The sequence below is a fragment of the Gobius niger genome (genome assembly GCF_951799975.1).
Source record: "Gobius niger genome assembly, chromosome: 14".
Classification (NCBI taxonomy): domain Eukaryota; kingdom Metazoa; phylum Chordata; class Actinopteri; order Gobiiformes; family Gobiidae; genus Gobius; species Gobius niger.
The window spans coordinates 10,428,119-10,452,255 of NC_136865.1; the positions used below are offsets into that span (position 1 = coordinate 10,428,119).

General features: G+C 39.3%; 3 protein-coding genes across 3 annotated transcripts; 2 read left to right on the forward strand and 1 right to left on the reverse strand.

The window, feature by feature from the left end:
- Positions 1 to 4,263: 4,263 nt before the first annotated feature.
- Positions 4,264 to 12,226, forward strand: LOC306973446 (uncharacterized protein; the record flags this gene model as incomplete). Its single annotated transcript, XM_079570369.1, has 24 exons — positions 4,264 to 4,389; positions 4,916 to 5,077; positions 6,084 to 6,221; positions 6,297 to 6,448; positions 6,619 to 6,722; positions 6,811 to 7,000; positions 7,075 to 7,206; positions 7,468 to 7,611; positions 7,706 to 7,841; positions 8,454 to 8,604; positions 8,682 to 8,818; positions 8,994 to 9,105; positions 9,200 to 9,263; positions 9,423 to 9,626; positions 9,789 to 9,934; positions 10,376 to 10,494; positions 10,565 to 10,686; positions 10,757 to 10,854; positions 10,939 to 11,075; positions 11,150 to 11,274; positions 11,411 to 11,556; positions 11,644 to 11,746; positions 11,878 to 12,011; positions 12,100 to 12,226. Exons 2-24 carry the CDS (start codon positions 4,951 to 4,953, stop codon positions 12,224 to 12,226), a joined length of 3,048 nt encoding a protein of 1,015 aa, XP_079426495.1. The 5' UTR covers positions 4,264 to 4,389; positions 4,916 to 4,950.
- Positions 12,227 to 13,287: 1,061 nt separating this feature from the next.
- Positions 13,288 to 16,258, forward strand: nudc (nudC nuclear distribution protein). The gene is made up of 9 exons (XM_079570779.1): positions 13,288 to 13,476; positions 13,910 to 13,987; positions 14,085 to 14,294; positions 14,370 to 14,447; positions 14,802 to 14,915; positions 14,999 to 15,193; positions 15,266 to 15,349; positions 15,658 to 15,776; positions 15,990 to 16,258. Exons 1-9 carry the CDS (start codon positions 13,402 to 13,404, stop codon positions 16,039 to 16,041), a joined length of 1,005 nt encoding a protein of 334 aa, XP_079426905.1. The 5' UTR covers positions 13,288 to 13,401; the 3' UTR covers positions 16,042 to 16,258.
- A 5,181-nt stretch (positions 16,259 to 21,439) lies between these two features.
- On the reverse strand, positions 21,440 to 23,319 carry tbxta (T-box transcription factor Ta; the record flags this gene model as incomplete). Its single annotated transcript, XM_079570790.1, has 7 exons — positions 21,440 to 21,698; positions 21,782 to 21,905; positions 21,982 to 22,155; positions 22,238 to 22,361; positions 22,441 to 22,575; positions 22,663 to 22,927; positions 23,135 to 23,319. The coding sequence occupies 7 exons, from the start codon at positions 23,317 to 23,319 to the stop codon at positions 21,440 to 21,442; spliced, it is 1,266 nt and encodes a 421-aa protein (XP_079426916.1).
- Positions 23,320 to 24,137: the final 818 nt, after the last annotated feature.

Sequence of the window (24,137 nt, forward strand, 5' to 3'; positions counted from 1 at the left end):
TTGGACAAACTCAGGGCCTACAGTGTGGATCAGAACAACTGGGACCTTTTATGTTATTGTAAATTATTTTATCTTGAATGATTTAGGTCAAAAGATGGGCAAGCTTGTTTGCTATAGCAGACCCTTAATTTCTTGTGCTTCTAAAAAAAATTACTTGTTTATTGAGAAAATATTATGCTGCAGAACGTGCATTTATGTTTATTGCAAAAACAGAAAATATACAGTAAAAATCTCATATTTAACAATGTGAATACAATGTGTTTATGTTTTAAATGGTGAAAGATACAGGTGTTGGGAGTAGATCAGTAAACTGAGTTCATTTTGTTAAATTGAAAGTTCCACTGAAGAGAATGCCGTTTCTGGAAGCTTGTTTTTTCCCCCACTATCCTAATGATTACAGACTAACCTGTCTAAACGTAAACTAAACATCGACAACCACAAAAGGAATAGCCTAAAGCTTTCCACGTTATTATTTATGTTAACAGTGAGATGGGCGTCCCTAAGAATTACTTAATCACTAAGCTGTATCCAGTTACATTGCTCAGATCCCGAAGTCGCAAAAGGACCGCGGTCAATTCAGTTAAGCCAGCTTCACATGGGCTTGTTTTGAACACCGTCACCTCCCAAGAAGGTGCGGAGTGTGGGCCGGTGCGTGGTCTCACATTAAGGCGTTCTTGTGTCACCATTATACGCTTGCTTCAATGGGGTGTCCTCCTGTCCCTCACCAATTTACAACAAAAATGATGTAGTGTTGACAAAAATGGGGTTTATTACACTGTAATACTTACAAAATGTCAACACCATATTGAGGCAAAACAATATTTTATTGTAAATTGGTGAGGGGCCTGAGCACACTGTGTAGGAGTGAGAAGAGTAAAGGTTTTGCCTCAATGGGGTGTAACGCTGACAGCACCAGTATAAAGAGACTATTTTGGAAAGGCTGCATTATTTTTGTGTGAATAATTGTGAGGGCCAAAAGGAGACGCTGTCTTCCTGAGATGTGATAGCTTTCCAAAATCCATTGGTTTGGCAATATTTGACATTTTGTGAGTATTCCTGTGTAATAAGTCCCTTCTTTGTGAACACTAAATCATTTTTTTTCTGTAAATTGGTGAGGAACATGAGCACTTTGTAGAAGTGAGTAGAAGTCTAATGGTGACTCAAGACCGCATCGTTTTTGCCTTAATGTGGTGTAATGATGATAATCTGTATGTAATAAGTTCCTCATTGACAAATGCAAAATCAAATATAGTTGAAAATAAGTTGAGGACATTGTGGAGACACTGTGGAACAGACCTGAAGGTTAATAGTGACACAAGAATGCATCTATTTGTCTTAATGCGTAATGCTGACAAACCAGTAGGCCTACTGAACAGCGCCCCCAGAGGTAGCCTAACTCTTTGTCCAGGTAGCACGTACCAGTGAACAGCGACTGGTCCAAAGTCCAGACCAGTCCATCACCATATCTCTACAAGAAAAAAAAAGGACGAGTGTAATATCAAAATTTATAGGCTACTGATTTTATTTTAATTGTTGGAATGAACACACTTCTTCCTGGGAGGTGGCAGTGTACGAAACAAGCGCACCCACGGTTTTGGCAAGGCTGGAGACAAGGCTGGCTTGACTGCGGTGCAAAAACCGGACAAACCCGCAGATAGGCTACAGTTCACTTCAAACCAACGTAGGGCATGCAATAACACGGCAAACCAAAAGCACCACAATGCACACACTTATGATTGGGTCTGGCATGAACTGGGATAACGATAGCGACATTGGTACGTTAGGGAAGTGACTAAAACAAAAAGACAAACAAACAAAAATAAGGTGTTAGTCCGCTCGTACAATCTGTCTATACAATAGCCCACATAGATTTACCTCGGACCGGACTAACAAACAAAAAACTATTTACAGGACAGCAGGAAGTGGTAACAAATCCTACTGAAATAAGCAAAAAAGATACATTATTTTAGCAGACCCATTTACGGTCAAACACGGTTCCACTGTGCAGTAAAGCAGTGCAGAAGTGGAAAATAATTACCTCAATTCAGGCCCTGCACCTCTGTGTGAGAACCACTAACCACTAAGCCATTGTCCAACTGGGATTTAGGACTACTACTGGTCTATTTCCCCCACTTTTTAAAATGGAAAATGGCAAATGGGCCCATTACTTCTGGCCCGGACCCACAGTTTGGGAACCGCTGATTGAAACCTGCACCTGACGGTTATTTCAGTCTTACCACTGAGAATTAGCCTGTGAGTTGCCCAACTCGTTATAGACTGTGCACATTCAGAGAACCAGAGTTACTCTAGGTTACTGTGCTCGTGAGAACCGTGTGGATTCAACTCCTCTTTGAGACAAAAAGGCCACGGACACGGCTTTACTCTCGTCTATCCATCAAACTACTGTCCTGATTCTCCGCTAGACACAACAAGAGGAGAGTTTAAATGAGTGTTTAGAAAACACATAGTCCGGGACACGGGTGACACGATGCAGCCGCTCAGCAGCCGCGCATGAGGGCAGCATGAGGTGAAACAAGCACCGGGAGACAGACGGCCGAGCGGTGACTCGCGTGTTGGAAGAGACAGGGGGAAGGCGGTCGGTCTCTCCTGCTCATCCACTGCAGCAGACTGCTCCGTTTTGGTGTTATATGTGGCAAAGTAGGCGGAGAGTGAATGAGCGCTGTCAGAGAGCCTGTCCCCGTAACAACGCGTTAACAGTGAAACAACACCGTAGTTTGACTCAGGTGCGTACCCTCGCAGCCGCGGGGGCCCTACGCACGTTGGGTAGAAAAAACGGCTCTGGGCCCAGCTAACGTCCTGGCCACTGTAGGCGATTTTACAGGAAATATTAGCGCTCTAATTTACATAAGATCTGACTCCATAAGATCAATTTAAACACATTTAAACAGTTAAGTTTAAAATATTAAAGTATCAAAAAGGTCTCGCCAAGCGTGTTCGTTGATCCCAGGGTCCAAGAAGAAACCACCAAAATTCAGTAGCTTTAGTCAAAGAAGATTTATTCCCTATAACAATTACAATTCTAAACACAGATTCTCCGAGCGCTAAAGTCCCTACACTAATACACACACGGCGCTCGAGCGGGGCAGTCCCGGGAAAAGCACTGTCTGACTGCGCTCTTACAATATATATTATCAAAAATGTGACGTTCACGAAGAGATAGGAGATGAGTTGAGCTTAGGCCAAGGTCATCAAGCTTTTCTCTCAGTATTCCACTACAAGTGTCTTCCTTATGCCTTATTTGGAGTTGTTTTTCACAACACTGGTGAGGGCACCTGGACGTCTCCATAAGTTTGAGCAAAAGAATGCAAGAGCAAGAAATGGGGTATTGTTACAGCAATGTGCGTGTGAAAAGATTGGTTTCTAACTGAAACTTAAAGCGAATAGATTAAACTCATAAAAAAAACATTCAATAGCATTATAAAATATAACATTAGCTAAAAATCATCAATTTCCCACACCACCCAGAAAACTGCCACCTTCCGGCCACTTGCCAACTTCCTCCTAAATAGGAACTGCTCTGGGGCAAGAGCGACCCCCAATGGTGTCACCCGCTACACTTAAATGCAGGTTTGCTTTCACTTTTACGCAGATCGTTGTGACCCAAGGTAAGTGAACATCTTGAGGCCGTTTGTGAAGCTGTCTCTCTGTTCAGGCTAACAGGCCCAAGTTATAATTAATTACTGCTATTTCTTTGTTTTGTTTGTCAGTCTTGGTATAGGCTACATCCTACATGTCGCCTATGCCTGGGCCTGTGTAACCTGAAATGTATTCTTTCGATATCATTTTATTGTCTAGTTTAGTTGCCAGATGTGGAAGCCGAACCTACATATAGTTGATTTCATTTTCATAGTAGTTCTTTTCCGGAACTCGGTTATTTCCGTTGACAACCTGAATAATAAATATGTAGGCCTAGGTAAACTCACTGATTTTATTATTTTGTATGAGCTTGATAAGGCTACGGAAATAGCATATGAATACTGGATTCCTAGCACGTTATCAGAATATTCAGTAGTATTTTTGTCCCTATTCCATTACCTGCTCTATGTTATGTAGACTATTTTCTTGCGCACACTTAGGCTAACACCGTTTTATTAAGTGGTAGGCCCTATGTTTTACCTGCAAATGCCACACCCATTACAATAAATCAAAACTGAAAGGAATGTAACCAGTTTCCCTTTGAAAGGTCAAGTTAGTATTACTACGTATTTGATTTTTATTTTTTTATTTTTATTTTTCAGATGGAGAACCTTTACAGTTTACTTGAGAGGCACAGACTGGAGTCTTATTATGCACCATTTCAGCAGCTGGGGGTGAAAGATGAACGAGATTTTGTTGATGGTGTCACTGATAAAGACTTGACCAACCTGGGTTTGTCCAGAAATGTTTCATATTTACGATGTGTGAATGGGTAATAAGAGAATGGACGGACCTCGCTCCTCGCCTACCCTTTCCCCACCTCCCCTTTTTTTAAATCATTATAGTTTTTTTCCCTCCTTTGTTGTAAGAAGTGAAAAGTTAAGAAATAAACAAAGAAAAACTACTTAAATAACAAGAATTTAAAAGAAAGAAAGAAATGTTTCATATTAAAAAGTCAGAGATTAATTTACTATTAACATGTCACTTTATCAGGGTTAACACATGTGGAGAAAAATCGCTTAAAGGCATGCAGAAGTTCATTTGAAAGAAAATGTAAATTTGAATGAAAAGGCGAATTTGATAGATGATTTTTTTGATTGTGTGAAATGGGTAAAAAATAATTATTCATATATCTTTGTTGTAAAAAGTAAAACATAAATAAAAAAACTTAAATAATAAGATTTTTTTTTTTTTAAAGAAATGTTTCACATTAAAAAGTCAGAGATGAATTGATTATTAACATGTCTCTTCTGAGCAGGGTTAACACATGTGGAGAAAAATCGCTTTAAAGACATGCAGACGTTCATTGGAAGACTCAGAGCTCCTGCTGCACAGGAATCTGCATCCTTGCAGAAATCCATCAAATCTTTCTCTTTGAAGTACATGTACCCCAAGTGTTCAGAGCCCAGGCTCATCACAGGTGAGGACCAGTCTTTGTTTTTTGTTTTTTTAATGAATTCACGCACACAAGACACATCAAGTATTAAAATTACTAACTAAACGTTAACTTTAACCTCTTAACCTCAACCTGAACTGAGCACATTTTCTCCAGTTTGGCTTTACCCAAATAAAGCTTCTTGAAAAAAAGTGTCAAAATAGCAACACGAACAAGACAAAAACAAGGATGAAAATGCAACAAAAGAGCAACATAAAAGTTAAGAAAACCCAACAAAAAAGTGAAAAGCCACAGAAAAGCAACAAAAGAGCAAAAGGAAAATGACAAAAAGTGATGAAAATGTGGCAAAAATCTTTTTAGTATAAAAAATACACAGAAACTAAACACTGTACTCACTACCAGTTGACAGCAGCAGTTCAGGTAATATAGGCTACATTTTAAAGGGACAAGTTGCAAGTTGGCCATTTTATACTCACTACTGCCACCTCAGGTCATACGTTTAACTGCACCTTCTTCTTCGTGCATGAAGGCTCTTCGTCAGGATTTTAGAGGCAGTTGTGGTGAACAGGTCTGGGCTCATTCTACATCTGAGAACATTGTTGGAATATGTAGGAGGAGGAAAATACATAATTTTTAATTTTTCATAGTCCCTTTAAGTGATCTGAGCCTGTATGTTGCGCAGCCTTCTGCCCAATGAGGGAGGTATAGTAGAATAAATACAGCATATTCTACCAGAATATTACACAGGAGGAGAAGGATTGTTCATGATGCACTGGTAAGGTTGTGACTATATCCACCAAGCAAGCCTTCATTTGGCACACCTCCCTTCTGTTGACCAGAGGTTCTCTTTTTTGACTGGTAACCTTCTAACTAACAGAAAAAAATCTAGAGGACCCCCAAATATTATCCACTCCCATTGATGTGACACATGGATGGTTTAATTTGATTTAGAAATGCATACAACCAAAATGTGGACCCCAATTTTAAAATTGTGGCTATTGACGACACTAAGGTTCTCTTTATCTTGCAGATATGGACCCTGCTCAGAACACCGTGGAGGACCTAATGCTAAGGATTGGTCATGCAGAAAACATTGGTTCTTCTAAAGGAGTCTGTCTCTACACAGTGGATGGGATGCCACTTACTGACGACCCATTCTTCAACACATGTGAGCACAGCTGCCCACTGTAAACAATGACCGGTCTTAGAGTTTTACTTAAATGCTGTGTTATTTCACTAACAGGGTCCTTACAGGAGAGACATATCAGTGATGGAGATCTTATCTATGCCATATTTACTCCCAAAGGGAATCTGCTGACATTGCAAACGAGTGTAATGGTGAACCCTGGACCAGTGCTGGGAACAGATACTGTTCGTTGTCATATCATGTTGAAAGTACGTCTTTGTAGTTTGGAAATTTTCTCCATTTCTGTTACATTTTGTGACTGTTTACATTTTTAAAAAGGCAGACTAATGTGAAACCAGAATAATAAATAAAAGGTTTATTGTTTGAGTCATATGGTTTTAAAGAAGAATACTAACCCTTGCTTGTCCTTGTTTTACAGGGAGACTTTGAGGTTAATGTGGATTTTGAATCTGGCACAGTTGCTGATGTGAAGAATAGACTTGCTGGAATAAGTGGAATTCCCGCTAATGTTCTTCATTATAGGTGAGTAATACGCAGCACTGCAGTGGTAACAGAAGTTTGTTTTTTTGTCTGTTATTTACAGTAAATGTTGTGTGGATTTCAATTACAGGGGTGACATTGGCTCTGGCAATACCCTGAAAGACCTTGGGATCACAGAGGAAACAACACTCAATTTCTCTCTTTCCACATTCACTGAGGAGTTACTCAACTCAGATGAACTATTTTTAAATGAAATTGCACCCTCGGTTCAACAAACTACAAAAGGGAACAGCGTTTTCCTTTCTTCTCTTCGTGTCATTGTAAATATCACTAATTTTAATCAATATACTGTAAAGTGAAATTGTTCATTTTAAACATTCTTTTCTTTCTTTAGAAATGTAAATCCCCTGTTGTCCAACATGCAGACCTCATTGCCTACATTCGAAAAGTGACTGGATGTAACCCTCTGGCTCAAGGTCTGCATCAGTTACTGCGGGAAGGTCAAACGTTATCCAGGACTCAAAGGGTACGGAAGAGAACTGCGCTTTAAGCTCAGACATATGGGATGCTTCTGACCTATTGTTTATGTTGTGGTGGCTATGATTTAATTGTTAATATTATATTATATATAATATTGTATATATATATATATATAATATTGTGTATTTTTATATATATATATATATATATATATATATATATATATATATATATATATATATATATATATATATATATATATATATATATATATATATATATATATATAATTATTTTTTTGTTATAGATTGCGGTCACTGAAGGCTTGTACACTCTGTTTCGGGAGATATTGCCAAAACTTGGATCAGCTGTTGGAGACAGGATCGTAGAGGACCAAGAAGTCTTCGAGCATTCACTGTTGTGCTGGTCTTATATCATGTCAGAAGCCCAGGTCAAGCATATCACCACTGCAAACATTGTAAAGCAAAGGCTTAATGTTGTGTAACTTTATTCATTGTTATATTCTATTGTTTTTGTTTCAATAGAAAGACAACGATCACTATGAGAATTATGCCCCCATTTCACTATTCTCAGACGATGGCAAGCGCTTCTGTGAACCAATCAGTGTACCTGGGTTACCAGGGGCTATGGAGAGAGCTGAAGTGCTGCAAAAAATTAGAGGTACATGTTTTACATACAGTTGAAACTTCATATGGGGTTATGTAGATGATGTCTCAGCATAGTAACAGCAGGACAACAAAGTCGAGTGCATTTTCTCCAGTTCGGCTTTACCCATATCTAAAAGGTTACAGCCAACAGCCAGAGTAACGCCGCATTTGAAAGCTAAGACCCACAAAACTCATCTCAACTAATCTTTTTCCTCGTGTTGTCGTCCCTTTTTTTATTCATTGCCTTTTTGTTGTGTTTTCGCCACACATTTTTGTCATTTTTCTGTTTGTCTTTTGTGGCTTTTTCGTTGCATTTTCGTCACATTTTTGTCACTTTTTTATCTATTTTTTTCTCTAACATTTTTGTCACTCATTTGTTGCATTTCATTCTCGTTCTTGTCTTGTTTTCGTTGCTATTTCCAGATTTTTTCTCAGAAGCTTTTAGATTTGGGTAAAGCCAAACTGGAGAAAATGTGCTTGGTTCAGGTGGAGGTTAAGAGGTTAAGGAAACTCCACTTGTTCTTATTTTTGTTGTACTATATTAAAGGGTGTGCATGGTAAATACCTTAAAATGTGCTCAGGGATTGTTGCCAGTTCTAGTAATGATTATTTTGACTGTTTTCAGATGGTGAAACAATTCCACTCTGCACTGAGAAGGTTTTGCTGCCGACCTCACTGAAGAGAAAGACTAGTATTGAGAAGATCCTGCTCAGTGTTCATCCATCAATAAGAACTTACTACTTATGGATTTCACACGATAGTGTGTCTGGACAGAAGTAAGTTGAATTTTACATATTACATTGCACCTTTCTTAACTATGATATTCGGTATTCTGTGTATTTACTTGACTTAGTTTTAATCTGGAAACAAAGAAGAGTCTGGAAGTGATGACAGAGGAAATGAAGGCTTTCCCTTTGCTCATTGTGACACCACCACTGCTGTTAAAGGATCTGGGCCATCAGGATTCATGCTTGGTTTACCTGAGTGAAGGTACAGCTGTTATTTATGAGATTAGTCAAACTGCGTTTGTTTTATCTCTTAAAAAACTTTAATAACATACTCAAATTAAGTTAAGCTATATTTTCAGTGGAGGATATAAATAACATAAATAATATTAACAATATCATTGGTAAACTCATTTCTATGTAATACCTGTGTACTACAGACAACCTTGGAGTTTACTTGCAGAAAGACAAGTCAAACCCTGAAACTATTTCTGTCTACGACTGTCTCTCTGGAAAAACACAAAATGTGGATGTGGATGTTTTGGCTGCAAGGTGAGTTTGCATAAACATTAGGTTGAAATATATGGATATAATATGACTGACATGCAACTGCTATTTTCACTAAAATCATTATCTGTATGTACAGAACTGGAGATCGTCGAAACAACCAATCATTTGCCACGTCCAGAATTCCAAAAGAAGCCATTATGGTAGTATTATATTAATCTACTTGTTTTTGCATTATTAATGAACTAAAAATGCAGGCATGAAATTTTATTTGAGGGCCTTGCTTAATCACAATTAAATTGAAAAAATATTTTATTATAAATTTTGCGTTCTTAAAGTAAGTGTGTGCTTTTTGTGGACAGGTACTGATAGATACGAGCTCATCTATGACAGGGAAGTGCTATGGAAGTGTGGACATTGAGAAGATCCATGCTGTTAAAGAGTTGTTCAATAACTTTGCGAATCGAAGCATGGCGTATGATTTCCATCACATCATTGGCCTTGTGAAGTTTGATTCCACAGTGAAAACTCTTCAGACATTCACAGAAACACTTGAAACGTTCAAGGTGAATATAAGATTTCAAGTGCAGTGTACTCTACAGAATCATATTTTGAATTAATATTAATTAAAAACAATTCTGACCAGCATTATGTTTATATACCCTTTTTAAATTTTTAAATTTATATTTTTGTACATATAATGCGTACAAAGTTGTTTGTGTTTTTAGGAATGTGTGCAAACTCTTGAGGCTTCTGGTAAAACAAAGCTTTATGATGCTCTACTGTGTGGAAGACATGAGTTAGAAAAAGTCAAAACAAAATTTCCAGACTGCATCCTGCGGATTTTGTGCCTCACAGATGGAAATGATGTTGGGTAATGAATGACCTTTACAGAATAGTCTGCATTGCGATTGTTGATAATCATCATAGTAATTTTAAGGCAGAAAATAAACTTAAAGTAATAGGCCGCCGTTATTCCATTCTGAAATACAGTAAGTTCTTACCTGAGCTTGCACTCAGTCATGCAAAAAGACCAAAGATCTTGTCAGAGCCGGTGCTGGCCCTTCTGAGGCTATAGGAGTGAAGATTGCTGCGAGGGCACAGTAATATCCGTGCAGGTACGCATCAACTCGTCTACGCTCAGGTAAGAACATATCTCAGTATGGAACGGTGGCCTGTTCCTTTGAAGCTAAACCTTTCTGTTTAGTTTGTGGTTTATTTATTGGATGCTGCTCTCCATTTTAATTATTATTGAACTATTATAAATAATTAACATAGAAGTAAACAACTTTTCAACGTTGCATTTTGCCAACAGTTCCACTGAAAATCCTACTGATGTTGCTGTCAGTCTGATCAAATCAGGCATCATTGTGGATTCAGTTCTTCTGGGAAACGTAGGAAACAATGTTCTCCATGGAATCAGCATTGCGTCTGGTGGGCTACATTGTGGATGTTTTGTGATTTCATGGAAGCAAATGCTTTTCAATAATACAATTATTTTAAGGTGGCTGCTGTTTCAAACCTAACACAAGTAAAGATGGTCTCAAATTGTTTGAGACAGAAACTGTTCTATCAGTGAAAATTCGAAAGCCCAAGAACAAAGCGGACCCGACCTCTGTCACTGAGGTAATAACAGTTAAAGTCCTCTTAAAATGTTCATCTAATATATATATTGATATGATCATGTGTTCTGTAGACATTTCTAACAGGGCTTTTTGCGGTTCATGGATATGATGACTTCCCAGAGGCTGCCCTGCCCAGTGAGATGAATAACAAAGTGACTGCAACAGAGGAGTAAGTCAGCAGACCATAAAGAATGCATCTGCATTACCATAAACTCTAAATTAACTATACATAACTTAACAAAATGTATCCTAGTGCTCTGAAAAAGAAAATCCGAGAGTCCAAAGACAGACGTTTCATGGAGAAGGACAAACGGATCCTGGAGGAACTCAAGAATCTGCACTGTCGCCCACATCCTTTTTTTCAAATCTTTCCATCAGAATCTGACTTCAGTGAGTGAAGATGCATCATGACAGTTAAAAACACGTATGTAAGAATTAAGTAATGACCTTGATATTTCACACAGCATTTTGGAAACTTCTCATGGAGGGCCCTCCTGATACACCCTATGAGAGTGGAGTGTTTGAGCTCTTCTGTCAGTTTGGTCCTAAATACCCAGTGAAACCTCCAACTGTTCGCTTCATCACACCTGTATCCTCCTCTTTAAGACTGAAGACACATTTGATATATGTATGCACACCCAGAATGATACAAACAATGTTAACAAACACTAAGCCATGAAGTAATCAGCAATTATGTACAAGCCACTTTCTTAACACGAGTGAAGATCTATCACTGCAACATCAATAATGTGGGTCGTATTTGCCACAACATATTTGACCGAGGATACAACGCTCATATCACCATGAGAGATGTTCTTGATGCTGTGTATGGCCTGTTGATTGCTCCTGAGCCTCAAGATCCACTGGACAGGTAGGTTTGGGTTTTGATGTTCCATTTCTGCTATGATCAGTATTTTCTGTTTTTTTACAATAAAATGATCTGACACCATTTTGGCAGCATTCTGGCTGAGGAGTACCTAACAAGCCGCCAGAAGTATGACGAAGAGGCAAAAAAGCACACTGAGAAGAGTGCTGGACAATCACTGGATGAAATGGAAAAGGTGCCCCTAATATTCCCGCGCGCCTGCATGAAGTTATTCAATTAGAACTATGCAGTCCAATGATAGGCTCGTGAATCAAGACACGGTGGCATAATGTTTCATGATAACATTTATTTCTTCTCTGATAACAGAAACTGGTTGAAACTGTGAAGCCTTTACCCGAGAAACTCATCTGTCCTCTCACCAAGAAAATCTATGTTGATCCAGTGATAACAAGGCATCAAGACGTTTATGAACGGAAAGCAATTGAAAGACATCTGAAAAGGTAATCCATTGCTGCATTAGACTTTTTTTATGATTAAGGTTTTGTTTATATGTTCTTTATGTATTGATTTTAATTTTTGTGACTTCAGATCCAAATTTGATCCATTTGCAAAGCCTCAAAGGCTTCTGAGAAGAACTGACTGGAAAACTTGTCATCACATGGAAGCAATGGTGACTCAATATCGTAGCAGTCAAATTCTGGAAACTAGCTTGTAGAAAAATAATTTCCTTTGACGTTGATTTTATGGTCCTTTTCTATGCATAATGTAAGCTGTTTAAAATTAATTTGAAAACGCTTGAGCACCTTTGTGTTCTTAGTTTAAGGTTTGAAAGAAAAAAAGACAAGTGAAGGTGTCTGGACTTGGAACAAAAGCAGAAAATCAACTGACATGGACCAACAACATGGAGCAATGAAGATGACTATGACTATATTACCTATCATGGATGCAAAGCCAAACAAACCTACTCTTGACTCAAATTGAACCCAATTGTGAAATTCTTGCATTTTTGCATATTGTCTGTCTTGTGAATCACATGTGTAGTGATGTGATTCCGGTTTTTAGTTCAAAGTAAGACTATCACTTTGAGCCTTGGATTGTGTTGAATTCAATTTTATTATGTAGATTTTTTTTTTAGAATTACATTAGGGTGTTTTGTTCTGTATTTTCCTGTTTTTACCATAGAGCCCCAGGGGTCCTCAAATGGCGGACCTGGGTCCACATCCGGACCTCCAGAGGCTTTAATTTGGACCCCAAACCATTTTTATCCTTTTAATACACTTAAATATCTCAGGTTGAGTCCGAAATTTAAAATGTTGGGGCTGGCGCTGCAAACAGCTCTGACCTACTTGGTGACTCACGCAAAGCAATTGTTACTCAATATCGGAGTAGTCAAATTTTGGAAATTAGCTTGTAGAAAAATGATTTCCTTCAGTGCTGAATTAAAGGTCAATTTCTATGCTAAATGTGGGCTGTTTGGACACCTTTAGAAATAATAGTTTGTGCTGTAACTGTAGAAATGCTGTAGAAGTAAATCAGTTTGCACATAAAAAAAAATAAAAAAAAATCTGAGCTTTTATTGACACCAAAATATAAATAAGCCTATAAGCAATTTATGTCTAGCTATTGGGAGGAAATGCTTTGTAATTTATTGTTAAATATATTATACACAAGAATTATCGTTTCTGTTGTATGGTGTTTTCATCTGTCCTTCTACAGCTATCATTTCTGTTTGGACAATACGCGCTTTTGATTGGCCCGCTGGAAAAAAGGCGGGGCGTGCTACCCGGAAGTGTGTAACGTGACTACACGATTCCCTCGCTACCACACATTTTTATTTCCACCACTATTTCCACCTAATCGAAAGTGTATTTAAAGTTATAATACAACAACATGGGTGACGATGAAGAAAAGTATGACGGTATGCTGCTGGTCATGGCACAACAACACGAAGGAGGGGTACAAGAGGTAATGTGTGATGCTATCATGCTAATGCGTTACTATGGCTAACATTTCAGCTAACATACAGGCAGAATACAACTTAATTGGTCGGATTTTTGTGAGCATATTAGCTCAATAAAGAATATGTGTTATATTCGTAGTCTTTGCCACTCTATACCGCCATCATTATGAAATACGTGAAGTAATTTCTCATAATAAAACCTGTGTTTTGCTCTGATGATCATGGCTCTCAAAGTGAATGCCCTTAGACACAAATAAGTACATGCAATGTGAGAAGGCCGAGCAACGATGTGCAACAAATATTTAGCCAGGCCCTAAGAAGTGACCACTAACTTGAGTCAAAAGAAACTTCTGGAATGTTCTAGAGGCGTCAAAATGAATGTCTGACTGTGGCGATGCTCTAGTAACCTGTTATCAATCTGTTTTTCGTCCCAAACAGTTAGTAAACACATTTTTCAGCTTCCTTAGACGTAAAACGGATTTCTACATTGGCGGAGATATTGGAGCAGCAGAAAAGGTGGGCTTCATTTCATTTGTTACATTTTCTTTATTGATGCACTAAAGATTATTGTGTTCCACATATATAACCATCACATCTTTGTTTATTGTTTCAGCTGGTCAAAGATGCATTCGACCACCACAGTCAGTTGGCGCTCAAAGTCCATAAAGAAAAGCAGAAGAAGCAGGAGTTGGAAAAGAAGGAGAAAGCAGAGCGAGCCGCCAAACTCGCCGAGGAGGGGAGGAAAAAGAAGAGCGATGACGGTCCTAAAATTCAGGAACTGACGGATGAGGAGGCGGAAAGGCTTCAGTCTGAACTGGACAAGGTGACCACTGTGCACATTCATTAAAGCTTGGTTTTGGTAGCGGTTTGTAATCTCTGTGTTATATGCATGTTTTAGAAGAAGAAAGAGGAGGAGAAGAAGGTGGAAGCCAGAGAAGAAGCAAAGACCATAAATAAAGTGGAGAAAGAAAAGGTGGTGAGTATGACGATTGCTATACTGTATGTAGACTGTGTCAGTCCATCCAAAGATGTCCGGGTGGTCAAGTCATGGCACACACAGAAACATTCCTACTACATACTATGATGGTGAATTGATTATAGTTTGTTTATTGTCCTTCATAACTGTCTTTTTGTTTTTGAGCAAAATAACAAACAATAGTGTATAAGCAACCCTTTTCCAGTTTGTCATTTCTGCTAAAATACTTAACAGTCAAAAAGTAAGTAAATACAGAAAAGTCCTAATCCACACTAGTTTAGATTCTGTTGGAAAGTGGCTTGAATTATTTACATATTGGGATTCTTATGCTGTTCTTTACGTTACTGTCATCAGTCTGACTCAGAAGGAGAAGATGATGAGAAGGATAAAGATAAACTGAAACCTAATTCCGGCAATGGAGCTGACCTGCCGAACTACAAATGGACACAGACGCTCTCAGAATTAGACGTGAGTTCCCTCCCTTCTGGTTCTCATGGACAGTTCTTTTATTTAACTACGCTTCCTAAATATGTTTATTCTCTCCTCTCCAGATAAGTATACCTTTCGATGTGAAGTTCCGTATCAAAGGCCGGGACGTCGTTGTCGACATCCAGCGCCGCAGCCTGAAGGTGGGCCTGAAAGGACACCCGCCTATTATTGAAGGGCAGCTGTACAACGAGGTGAAAGTGGAAGAAAGCTCATGGCTCCTTGATGATGGAAAAGTTGTTATCGTGCATTTGGAAAAGGTATGGCTCGGTATCATTAGGAGAAGCCATAGATTTTTAAAACGTGCCTTTAAACATAACTGGTGATTCTAGATAAATAAAATGGAATGGTGGAACAAGATGGTCACTACAGACCCGGAAATCAACACCAAGAAAATCTGTCCGGAAAATTCCAAGGTAAGTGATGCAAGGGGGAAAAAAAGTTGTCACTATGGTCACTGACAGGTGTAGAGAATATTATGTACTATCCATACTTCAACATAATGGGTAATAGCCAAGTGTAGTTTTCATGTGAGTGCGACAGTGGGGAAATTGATGTTAAAAATGTCGAGTTGGTGTTATAAATGTCTAGTATTCGTTGCTTTTTTTGGAATACAATTTCATCATATCATTTTAGATTATAAGGAAAAAAAGTTCTGTTCCTAACACCAACATGTGATCCCAAGTGTGGAAATGTATTGTATTTTGTCTTTGGCCTTATACAGCTCTCAGACCTGGATGGAGAGACTCGTGGTATGGTAGAGAAGATGATGTATGACCAACGGCAGAAATCAATGGGTCTACCAACTTCTGAAGAGCAGAAGAAACAGGACATCCTTAAAAAGTGAGTTCTAGCATGTAGTTGGTTGTAAAACTGAATGCACTTCTATGGAATACTAATGTGAGCTGCACAGTACAGTATAAAAGTTATTTTTAATTCATAATCAAATGTCAGAATGGCACTTCACTGTATATTTAATGTATGTCAGAAAGAAGTTATTATTATTATTGTTGTGCTCTGTTGATTTGCTAACATGTGGCTGTGTGTTGTGTGCAGATTTATGGAACAACACCCAGAGATGGATTTCTCCAAGGCCAAATTCAGCTGAGGTTCAGTCTGCGTAGAAATCCAAAACTAATTTCAAATCAATCTGTAGGCTTAGCCACTTCATGCAAATCTCTTTTGTTGAACCAACTTGTCTTTGTATAGTTTAAAAGTTCCCAAATGTTCAAAAACTGTAATAACATGTCATTTTGCATGTCTGTTGTTAAATATTTAAAACGTAAGCCTGAATTTTTTTTAAATAAAAGAAAGTGAATTTAGCAGCTTTATTTTCGTCAGATTTACTTTGTATCTTCACTAGGGGGCACTATTTCCTTTACGGTGTGACTGTTTAAAGATGTAATGTACAAGGCACAGACAACATCAGTTTAAAATTGTGTGGAAAAAATGGATACTTCTGCATTATGTCAAGTATGCTGTATTACCTTAAGTATTTTTTTATTTTTATTATCGCTATCAAACACATACTGGCCTTATTTCCACTTGGCTGTCAACATGTTAGCTGAATGTTGCAGACAATCATCACATTTCTACCAATGAGTGAAAGAGGCTGTTTCTCACTCAGACAACACTGGATATCATGGCCCTCTGCTAAACGCTCCCTCAGTGCGGACCAGTTTGCTAACAAGTCTTTTGGGCTGGTGTGAGTGTCCACATCTGACTGGACGGCCTGTCGGGATGGTGAGAGCCCTGTCGGCATCACTGCGCAGACTGGGGCCAGCATACATTGGCTTATGCAGACTAGTGGGTGATGCTAATGTGTGAAATGGCTCATGCAGTTCTAAAACACTGATCACCCGTTTGTCTTATTTGGTACACAGGTGATTTTTAAACACACACTTCAACAACGGTGTGTGTGTGTGCATTGGCTGAAAGACTATCTCTAGGATATAATCTATGGCCTGTCTATATGTGAAAGCCAATATTTTAAGTTGATGACTGCACCTCTTGGCACTGAGATATCCAATCATTACTTTTTTCTTTTCTTTTTATTGTCATAGGACATCTATGCCTATGCTGGATGAATACATGGATAGATGACATTTCACAAACAATTACATTTTTCACTAATTCCAAACTTGGGACAAGGAAGAGATCTCTCAACGAGGAAATTCATTGTCAGATTGGCCTTCTCTAACTTATAAGAATGGCTTCATTACAAGTGTTCATAACTTTAGCCTACTAGCTATAATAGGCACATTTCAAGCAGGCCTACTCGCTTACATTCAATATTTTTAGGAAAATAGAAAATAGATTTTGCACACTTTGCCTTTAGAAATCTATAGGTTCAGGAATTGTTTTGTTCACCTGCTGCATTCTAACCTTGCAAAAGCCCACCCATAGAGAAGAGTTTAAAGTTTAAACTATAAACTAACCACCTTGTTATGAGACATATTGAGAAGTGCCTATGTGGCTGTTGTTTGCAGATGGGTGGGCCGCCGTATGACTGAGGCCGAGGGCATGGAGAAGGCACAGTCTGCTCAGCTGACAGCAATGTCTCACCCAGGTACCAGAATGTCTTCATTAAGAGAGGCACAAACTTCAGAAGCCGCTTTGACAAACACACCACACTCCCTGGCTGCTCCAGACTGGACCACTTGTGTTCTGGCGCATTATTCCACATAAATCATATGGAAGACCCAGGGGTTGTGATAGTGGTGTTTGTTGAAGCAACTATGTCCACATTTCTCACTCAATGGAGCAACTGAGGCCAATTCCTGGAAGCACATATGACTAGTTTATTTAACACAGCCGGTTTTGCCCAGCTCTTACAGCTGTAATTTCAATAACCCATCTTCCAAAACACTCCTCCACTCCAAGACCTTTGTTTTTAAATAAACATGAGCTCCTCAGGCTAACATCATCATTTTGAAATAAAGTTCACAATTCAGCAATATATCATACAAGTATCTGTGTGAACAAGCTAAGACTTTCTTCACAATATTTTTGCACAAGCTTCTAGTTAATGTCGAGCAGTGGCTCCCAATGTGGGGTCCTTTTGCTCCCTGGTAAGGCCTCAGTGGCACTAAAGCACCAAAGAATTTGACAGGAAATGTATGTGCATTTGTTCAATGTTTAAAGCAGATTTTAGCCTACAGCACATTACAATAGCTATTTGCTATTGTCTTTTATGTAATTTTATGCTGTGAAACATTACAAATTAGTTTGAATAGAGTGAATCATGATCATGATTCCATGCTCTGGACTTTGGAAGTGGCTGATGGTAGAGTTTGTCACATTGAGAAAGCCCAGTCTCATCTGATTTCAGAAGCTAAGCAAGATCTGGCCTGGTTAGTGCCCAAACTCTATGGGAGCTTGGGACACTTCTGTTGTGTCTTTGGACAAGACCTTAGTGATAGGCTATGTATGATTGGTGGTTGGAGAGTGATTTGTGGTGGTAAAAAAAACTACTACTCTTATTTACCCCATCATTTCAGATCATATGCAAGCCCAGGCATTTTTTTTTTTACAATGCACTTTTATTTATCATCTGACTGCACATGTTTCTTTATTCAGTCACAATTATTCCCAGCTCTCTAACCTCTGCATCTGTTTGACAGTGGTCAGCCATCCACACCTGGGTGCTGAGCACACTCTGTAAAGTGTATTTGGGACACACACTTTCAGGGAGGAGCGGAGGCCCAAGAGTAAAGCTCAAATCTAAACTATCAATTAGCCAATGCTAACACTGGCTGCAGGTTTGGGTGGACATAGTACACCAGCCGTCATGGGGGCAAAGGATTGAGTTTGAAGAAGGTAGACCAGATAACCCTAGTCCTTCAGAAATTGTTTACTACAGACTGTGCAAAGACTATCAGCAAACATCCTCCTGGTGAAGTCTATGAGCCGTACATAAACAGGCTCACACACAGATGAGGGACACAAAAGCTCAGTCACTTTCTCCGGTACAGTTAGATGTTTAACACATCAAAGAGGTTCTATGGTTATCTGCAATGTACAACTATCATCCCACTGCCTGTTTTCTTTTGCCATATACAATAAAATGTACTAAATACTGTAATGCAGTTGTAAATACAATACAGCAAATCACTTTCCTCAGTTATGTATGAATGTAGTATGTTGATTGAGTGAAAGGTGGTGGTCTGATAGGCCTATAGAAAATATTGGCACCCTCGCTTCTGTCAGTCTACCCCAGGGCAGCTGTGGCTACATATAGCTACCACCACCAAATATGGAATGAATGAATAATTGCAAAGCGACTTTCAGGGTCTGAAAAAGTGCTAGAAAACACAACTAACAGGAAGTGTATTATTGCTTCAACACATAATAAATCAATGGTGGTTTTGTTTAGCAACAAGAATTTCTATTTGTATTTAAGTGACAAGTTAGAATAAGTTATTTTCTCAATTTCAAAATCAATAAATTGTCTCTCTTCATTTGTCTTTTTATAGTATAGTTTATTATATACTATCATAATTAATACTATAAATTAAAATATAAATCCTCAATATATTATGTCACATGATTGTGACCATTCCATTCCATGATTGTAAAGATTCACACTTGCTTGATGTTAACCATGTAATGCTAACAGAATCAAATTATAGTAGCCTATACTTGCTCTTCGTGGCCTTTCATATCAGTGTGTTACAATGCACATATAGGACATATAGTCAGTTGCCTGGAACCTTTTCAATGTCCTTATGCATGGCTGTTCAGGAGGCTGTGTGAGTTTAGTTTGCCTTTTGTTCAGTAGTCAAGATGATTTTAGCCTCATAAAATACCTCTATTAATTTGGATGCAACAATGTGATCAGCCACTAGAGGGCAAGTTTATCCTCGTTTTTAGACTGCTGTCACTAGAAATTTCACTAACACTGTTGCAGCAACAGTATAAATGTTTCTTTTCCCTGCCGTGTTGACTTGCCTAAGTTGTCACTTCTTCTTTTTAAGTTGACTCTGACACAGTCCTATGCAAATAGACTGTGATTGTAGAATCAATAGGTTTCTTATAATAAAGTAGTTTTGCATCTCAGCCAAACCTCCTGTCTCCACCACAATCTTAACTGACAGTATCAGAAATGTCAATGAAACTAACAACCTGAAAGATCTTCAAGCAACAAAAAGAAAGAACACCTTGTTCTCAATAACACAAAGGACCACTATTTAGTTGAAGCTGAGGATTCTTGATTTGAGAACAGCCGTAAAGTGGAGGTTTGGACCTTTGCTTGGAGCTTTCAGGGCCCGGCAGCTGCAGGTCACATTGCTGTTTCATTACTGTTTGTCCGTGGCCCTGTGACCCCTCAGTCTTCATTTACACCTGGGTGAGGACCACTCCATCACTGCCCTGGACTGGCCCTCAGTGCCTGACATGCACATCACGCCACTGACATCACTGGGCAGCGGGTGCTGCCATTGGCTCCTGCTTGACCATAGGGTTTACTTTCTCATTTGCTGACTTATTCTATATAAATGTATACATTTGAAGATACAACATTTGAAGATGACATGAAACAAAAAAGCAAGCAAGCGTGGAAAAGCAAGTGAGTGTAGTGATGGGCATGAGCCTCGCATGGCTCCTCCAAGTGCAGTAGCAGGAACACCGGTTTACTGAAAAGTATAACTTCTGTAAATTAATATCAACTAAAAACTACATCACAAGCTATAAGACTGGCAAATTTGTTTGTAGTTTAAATTGTTTTGACAATGAAATGACCATATCTGAGTTTCTTACGGTTTAGATTATATACAGTAGGCATTTAGTTCCACGTCTGTATGTGTTGGCCCTATGTCACACCATGAACTGTAACAGTAAGGTGCCACTGATAGAGGAAAACAAAGACAGATATCACTGTCCATGTGTAATGTTTATAGTAACCTATCAGAAAAAAAACATTCACTTAAAGCCATGAAGATTGGTAGTCTCCACCCGATATGACATGGTAACATGTAAGTTTAACATCAGTAGTTCACTACTTCTTCAGAGAATCAGGGTCAGGTCAAGAAGAAAAGCAGAAACAAAATTTCAGAAATGAAAGACTTTAATTTATTATTAAATGACATAAATAAACAAATAGATACGTATACATATGTACATGTATTGTGCAGTGTTTTCCTGACAGTTCTGCCAGGATTCAGAAGGCACTTCAGTAGTATTTTGGAAGTTTTTGTGAAGTAAAAAGGCATTTACAAGATAAATTGTTATGGCATTAAGTTACTCTATATACACACATATACAGGGTATGTTAGAAATACAAAATGTTCAAGCTTTGTTCAAATGAGCAAATTTGTACAGTAAGAGCAAAGCGGATCTAATGGAAAAGATTTCCATCTTTTGGATGGAACTTATGATTGTCAATGCACATATTCACAACACAACACATAAAACAGTATAACGGATCCAAAGGTCCTGCACAAAGCCCTTATGAGTCCTTCCACTATCATCTTCCCGACAGCAAGTCTCTGTTGAGGTGTGTTTTGTCGTTAGTAGCTCTGAGCCACAGGCGCCCACGTTGCGGCCAGTCTGGCAATAGAGCTTTCAAATTGTGCTTCTCCCACTCCCACCTCGCTCAGGCTGGGGTCATACATGGATGAGGGAGAGGAGACGGGCAGGGATGTGGTCAGGCCTGTGTACGAGGAACCCCTCAAGAACTGGGAGGTCAAGCCGCCTGCTATAGAGCCCGACGTGGAGCTGGAGGGGGTGAGCGTGCTGCCGGCCACTGACCACAGGCTGGGATACTGACTGTGGGCACAAGGGGGACAGGGTCAATAAAATATACACTTACAATTCTGCAATCATGATTGTTATTGGGAGACGAGCCTCACCTTGAGTTGGTTGTGGAGTTGGTGGTGTGGGATAGAGTTCCCATGCCTGATGAGTTGGGGATTTGAAGAGCAGACCAGCTGTCATGAGTAGGCAGGCTTCCGGATGTGTTGTCCATGTAATTGTCTTAAAAAAACCACAACAATATTAATATCACATCTGTACAAGTCATTGCGATGTTGTAACTGAGTGCAAGGCTTACTTGTGCTGGGAGTGCGGTGGGAATAGTGACTTGGGTACGGGGCAGCCCTGTGGTTCCTCAGAGTGGAGTAGCGTTCGCAGTAGGAGCCAGAGGAGTGTCCCGCTGTGCTGCTAAACTGAGGTGGACTGCTACTGGGGCAGATAGGGCCCTGTCCAGGCAAGAACCAGCCACCCACTGTGTGGGGAGAGGAAGCATAATAAATGACCGATCCTTGTATAAAATGTTGACATAGTTGACATCAATATTGGACACATACATTGAGAGTAACCAGATTGTTGGTTTTCTGTGCTGTGATCAGGAACATCCTTGTGGTCACTCCTTTCCTTTGCATCTAGGAAAGCTTTAGCAAAGGGATTGTGCTTGATCTTCAGAGCAGTGATCTGCAACACAATTTATTTTTACAATTATCATCTATAAATACGTATAAATTAAAGTTGCTGGATACAGTTCAGTGGTTACCTCTTCATTCTGGTAGGCTGTGACCGCAATAAACTGTGTCTCTGGGAAAGACTGGCTGCTGATCATCTTTTGAATGCCTCCAACCTTCACAATGTGAATTCTTGGCTCATACTTGTGAAGAGAATTCAGCATGATCTGGAATAATGAGTAAAACCAACACGTGTTTGCAATTATTATTATTATTACCATTTTTAAATAATAAAAAATTGCCCCGCGCTTTACCTGGCCACCTCCGTTGAGCTTATTGGACAGTTTGACTTTGCTGAATGACACGGGGGCTTTCATCCAGTGCGCCCCAAAGTTCGGAGAGTCCGGGTGGATGTAGACACAGCTGGGGCTCTGAGGCTCTGGTTTCCCGCCCGGGACCCACTCGCCGTTCACGTACTTCCAGCGGTTGTTGTCCGCGGCCACGAAGTCCAGCAGCACGGAGTACATGGCATTGGGGTCCAGACCGGAGACATTGGCTCTCAACACGGGAAACATTCTCCTAAAAAACAAAAACAAATGAACAGGTGTCAAAACTGATCAAATTTAATGTTTTGTGTCTTGTTTGAGCCGTTTTTGTTTTGTTTTTCTCAACAGCGCGTGACTACATTGACTGTGAGCTAGTTAGCTAGCTTGGCTAACTGCTTAAAAATCTCTCAAATTTTACAGAAAACGTATCCACGGTGACATAAAAAAAAAAGCTCACTACCTTCCCGTTTTGGTGACTATCATCTCGTTGGTTAACTCTTTGAACTTGTTCCACAGGTCGCTGTCCTCCAGGCCGAGCTTGATGTCCCGCTCTGACGCGTCCCCCTTCTCGCTGCCCTTCTGGAACTCGCTCTCCACGGCGCTGAGCAGATGCTCCAGGCGCTGGTCGGCGTTGGAAGAAGTCATGGTTTATTCCCGACAAGTTTGAAATAATTGTCCTTCTCTCTGTGGGCTCGCGGACTTTGTTTGTTATCACAGAGAAGTACGGCCCGACTTTGATACTACTGGCCCTCCTTGGAGCCGAGGCCCCGTCATATAAGGGCCCCCCGGGACCTCATGGGGAGTGGAGGCGGGGTTTACGGCACACACCTCGCCGCTATGACGAGTCCTCCAGGCCCCATCGCCACCGCTCTTTACAGCAGGCGACAACTTTACTATTCATATGGCTGATGTCGCAACGCACGTGTGAAGTTTCCCAAATGGTTTATGTTTTGGCTAATATACATTTACGACGATTTTTTCTTTTTTTTAAACTTATAAGTAGCAAAAAGGAAGCTACGTCAAACCCGAAGAGGCGACAAAATGAGTAATAGCCACACTATGCTGCCATGTGAAAAATATCGATTTCCGATAATCGCCTTGAATGTTGATAACAATGTTATTGCGATATTTTACCAATTCGTTAAATAAAAAAAAATCATCTAATTGTGTCAAAGCAAGGCAAAAAAAAATCAAAACTAAAACAAGACTGAAATGGAGCTACATTAGGAAAATCATAACTGAAACTAAACTTTTGCGCGTTTTTCATTTTGGTTGTATTTTTGTTTTAGGCTGTGGTAGAAAAAAGTTAATATCAGACAGATATTATGATTTATGGTGAACGATTTATTGTACTTTCAATATATTGCACAATAACAATAACTACAACATTTTGTGAAGCCCTAAATCAAACAAAGTTTTTTGTTTTGTCGTACAGATAATAATTGTTAATGACATGTTTTTAT

Bases quoted from the DNA above. Each gene is read 5' to 3' on its own strand.
- nudc (XM_079570779.1), top strand. From the start codon at position 13,402: ATGGGTGACGATGAAGAAAAGTATGACGGTATGCTGCTGGTCATGGCA. The intron at 14,448-14,801 runs GTGAGTATGACG...TACTGTCATCAG, and splicing joins AAGTGGAGAAAGAAAAGGTG to TCTGACTCAGAAGGAGAAGA. The intron at 15,194-15,265 runs GTATGGCTCGGT...TGGTGATTCTAG, and splicing joins TTATCGTGCATTTGGAAAAG to ATAAATAAAATGGAATGGTG.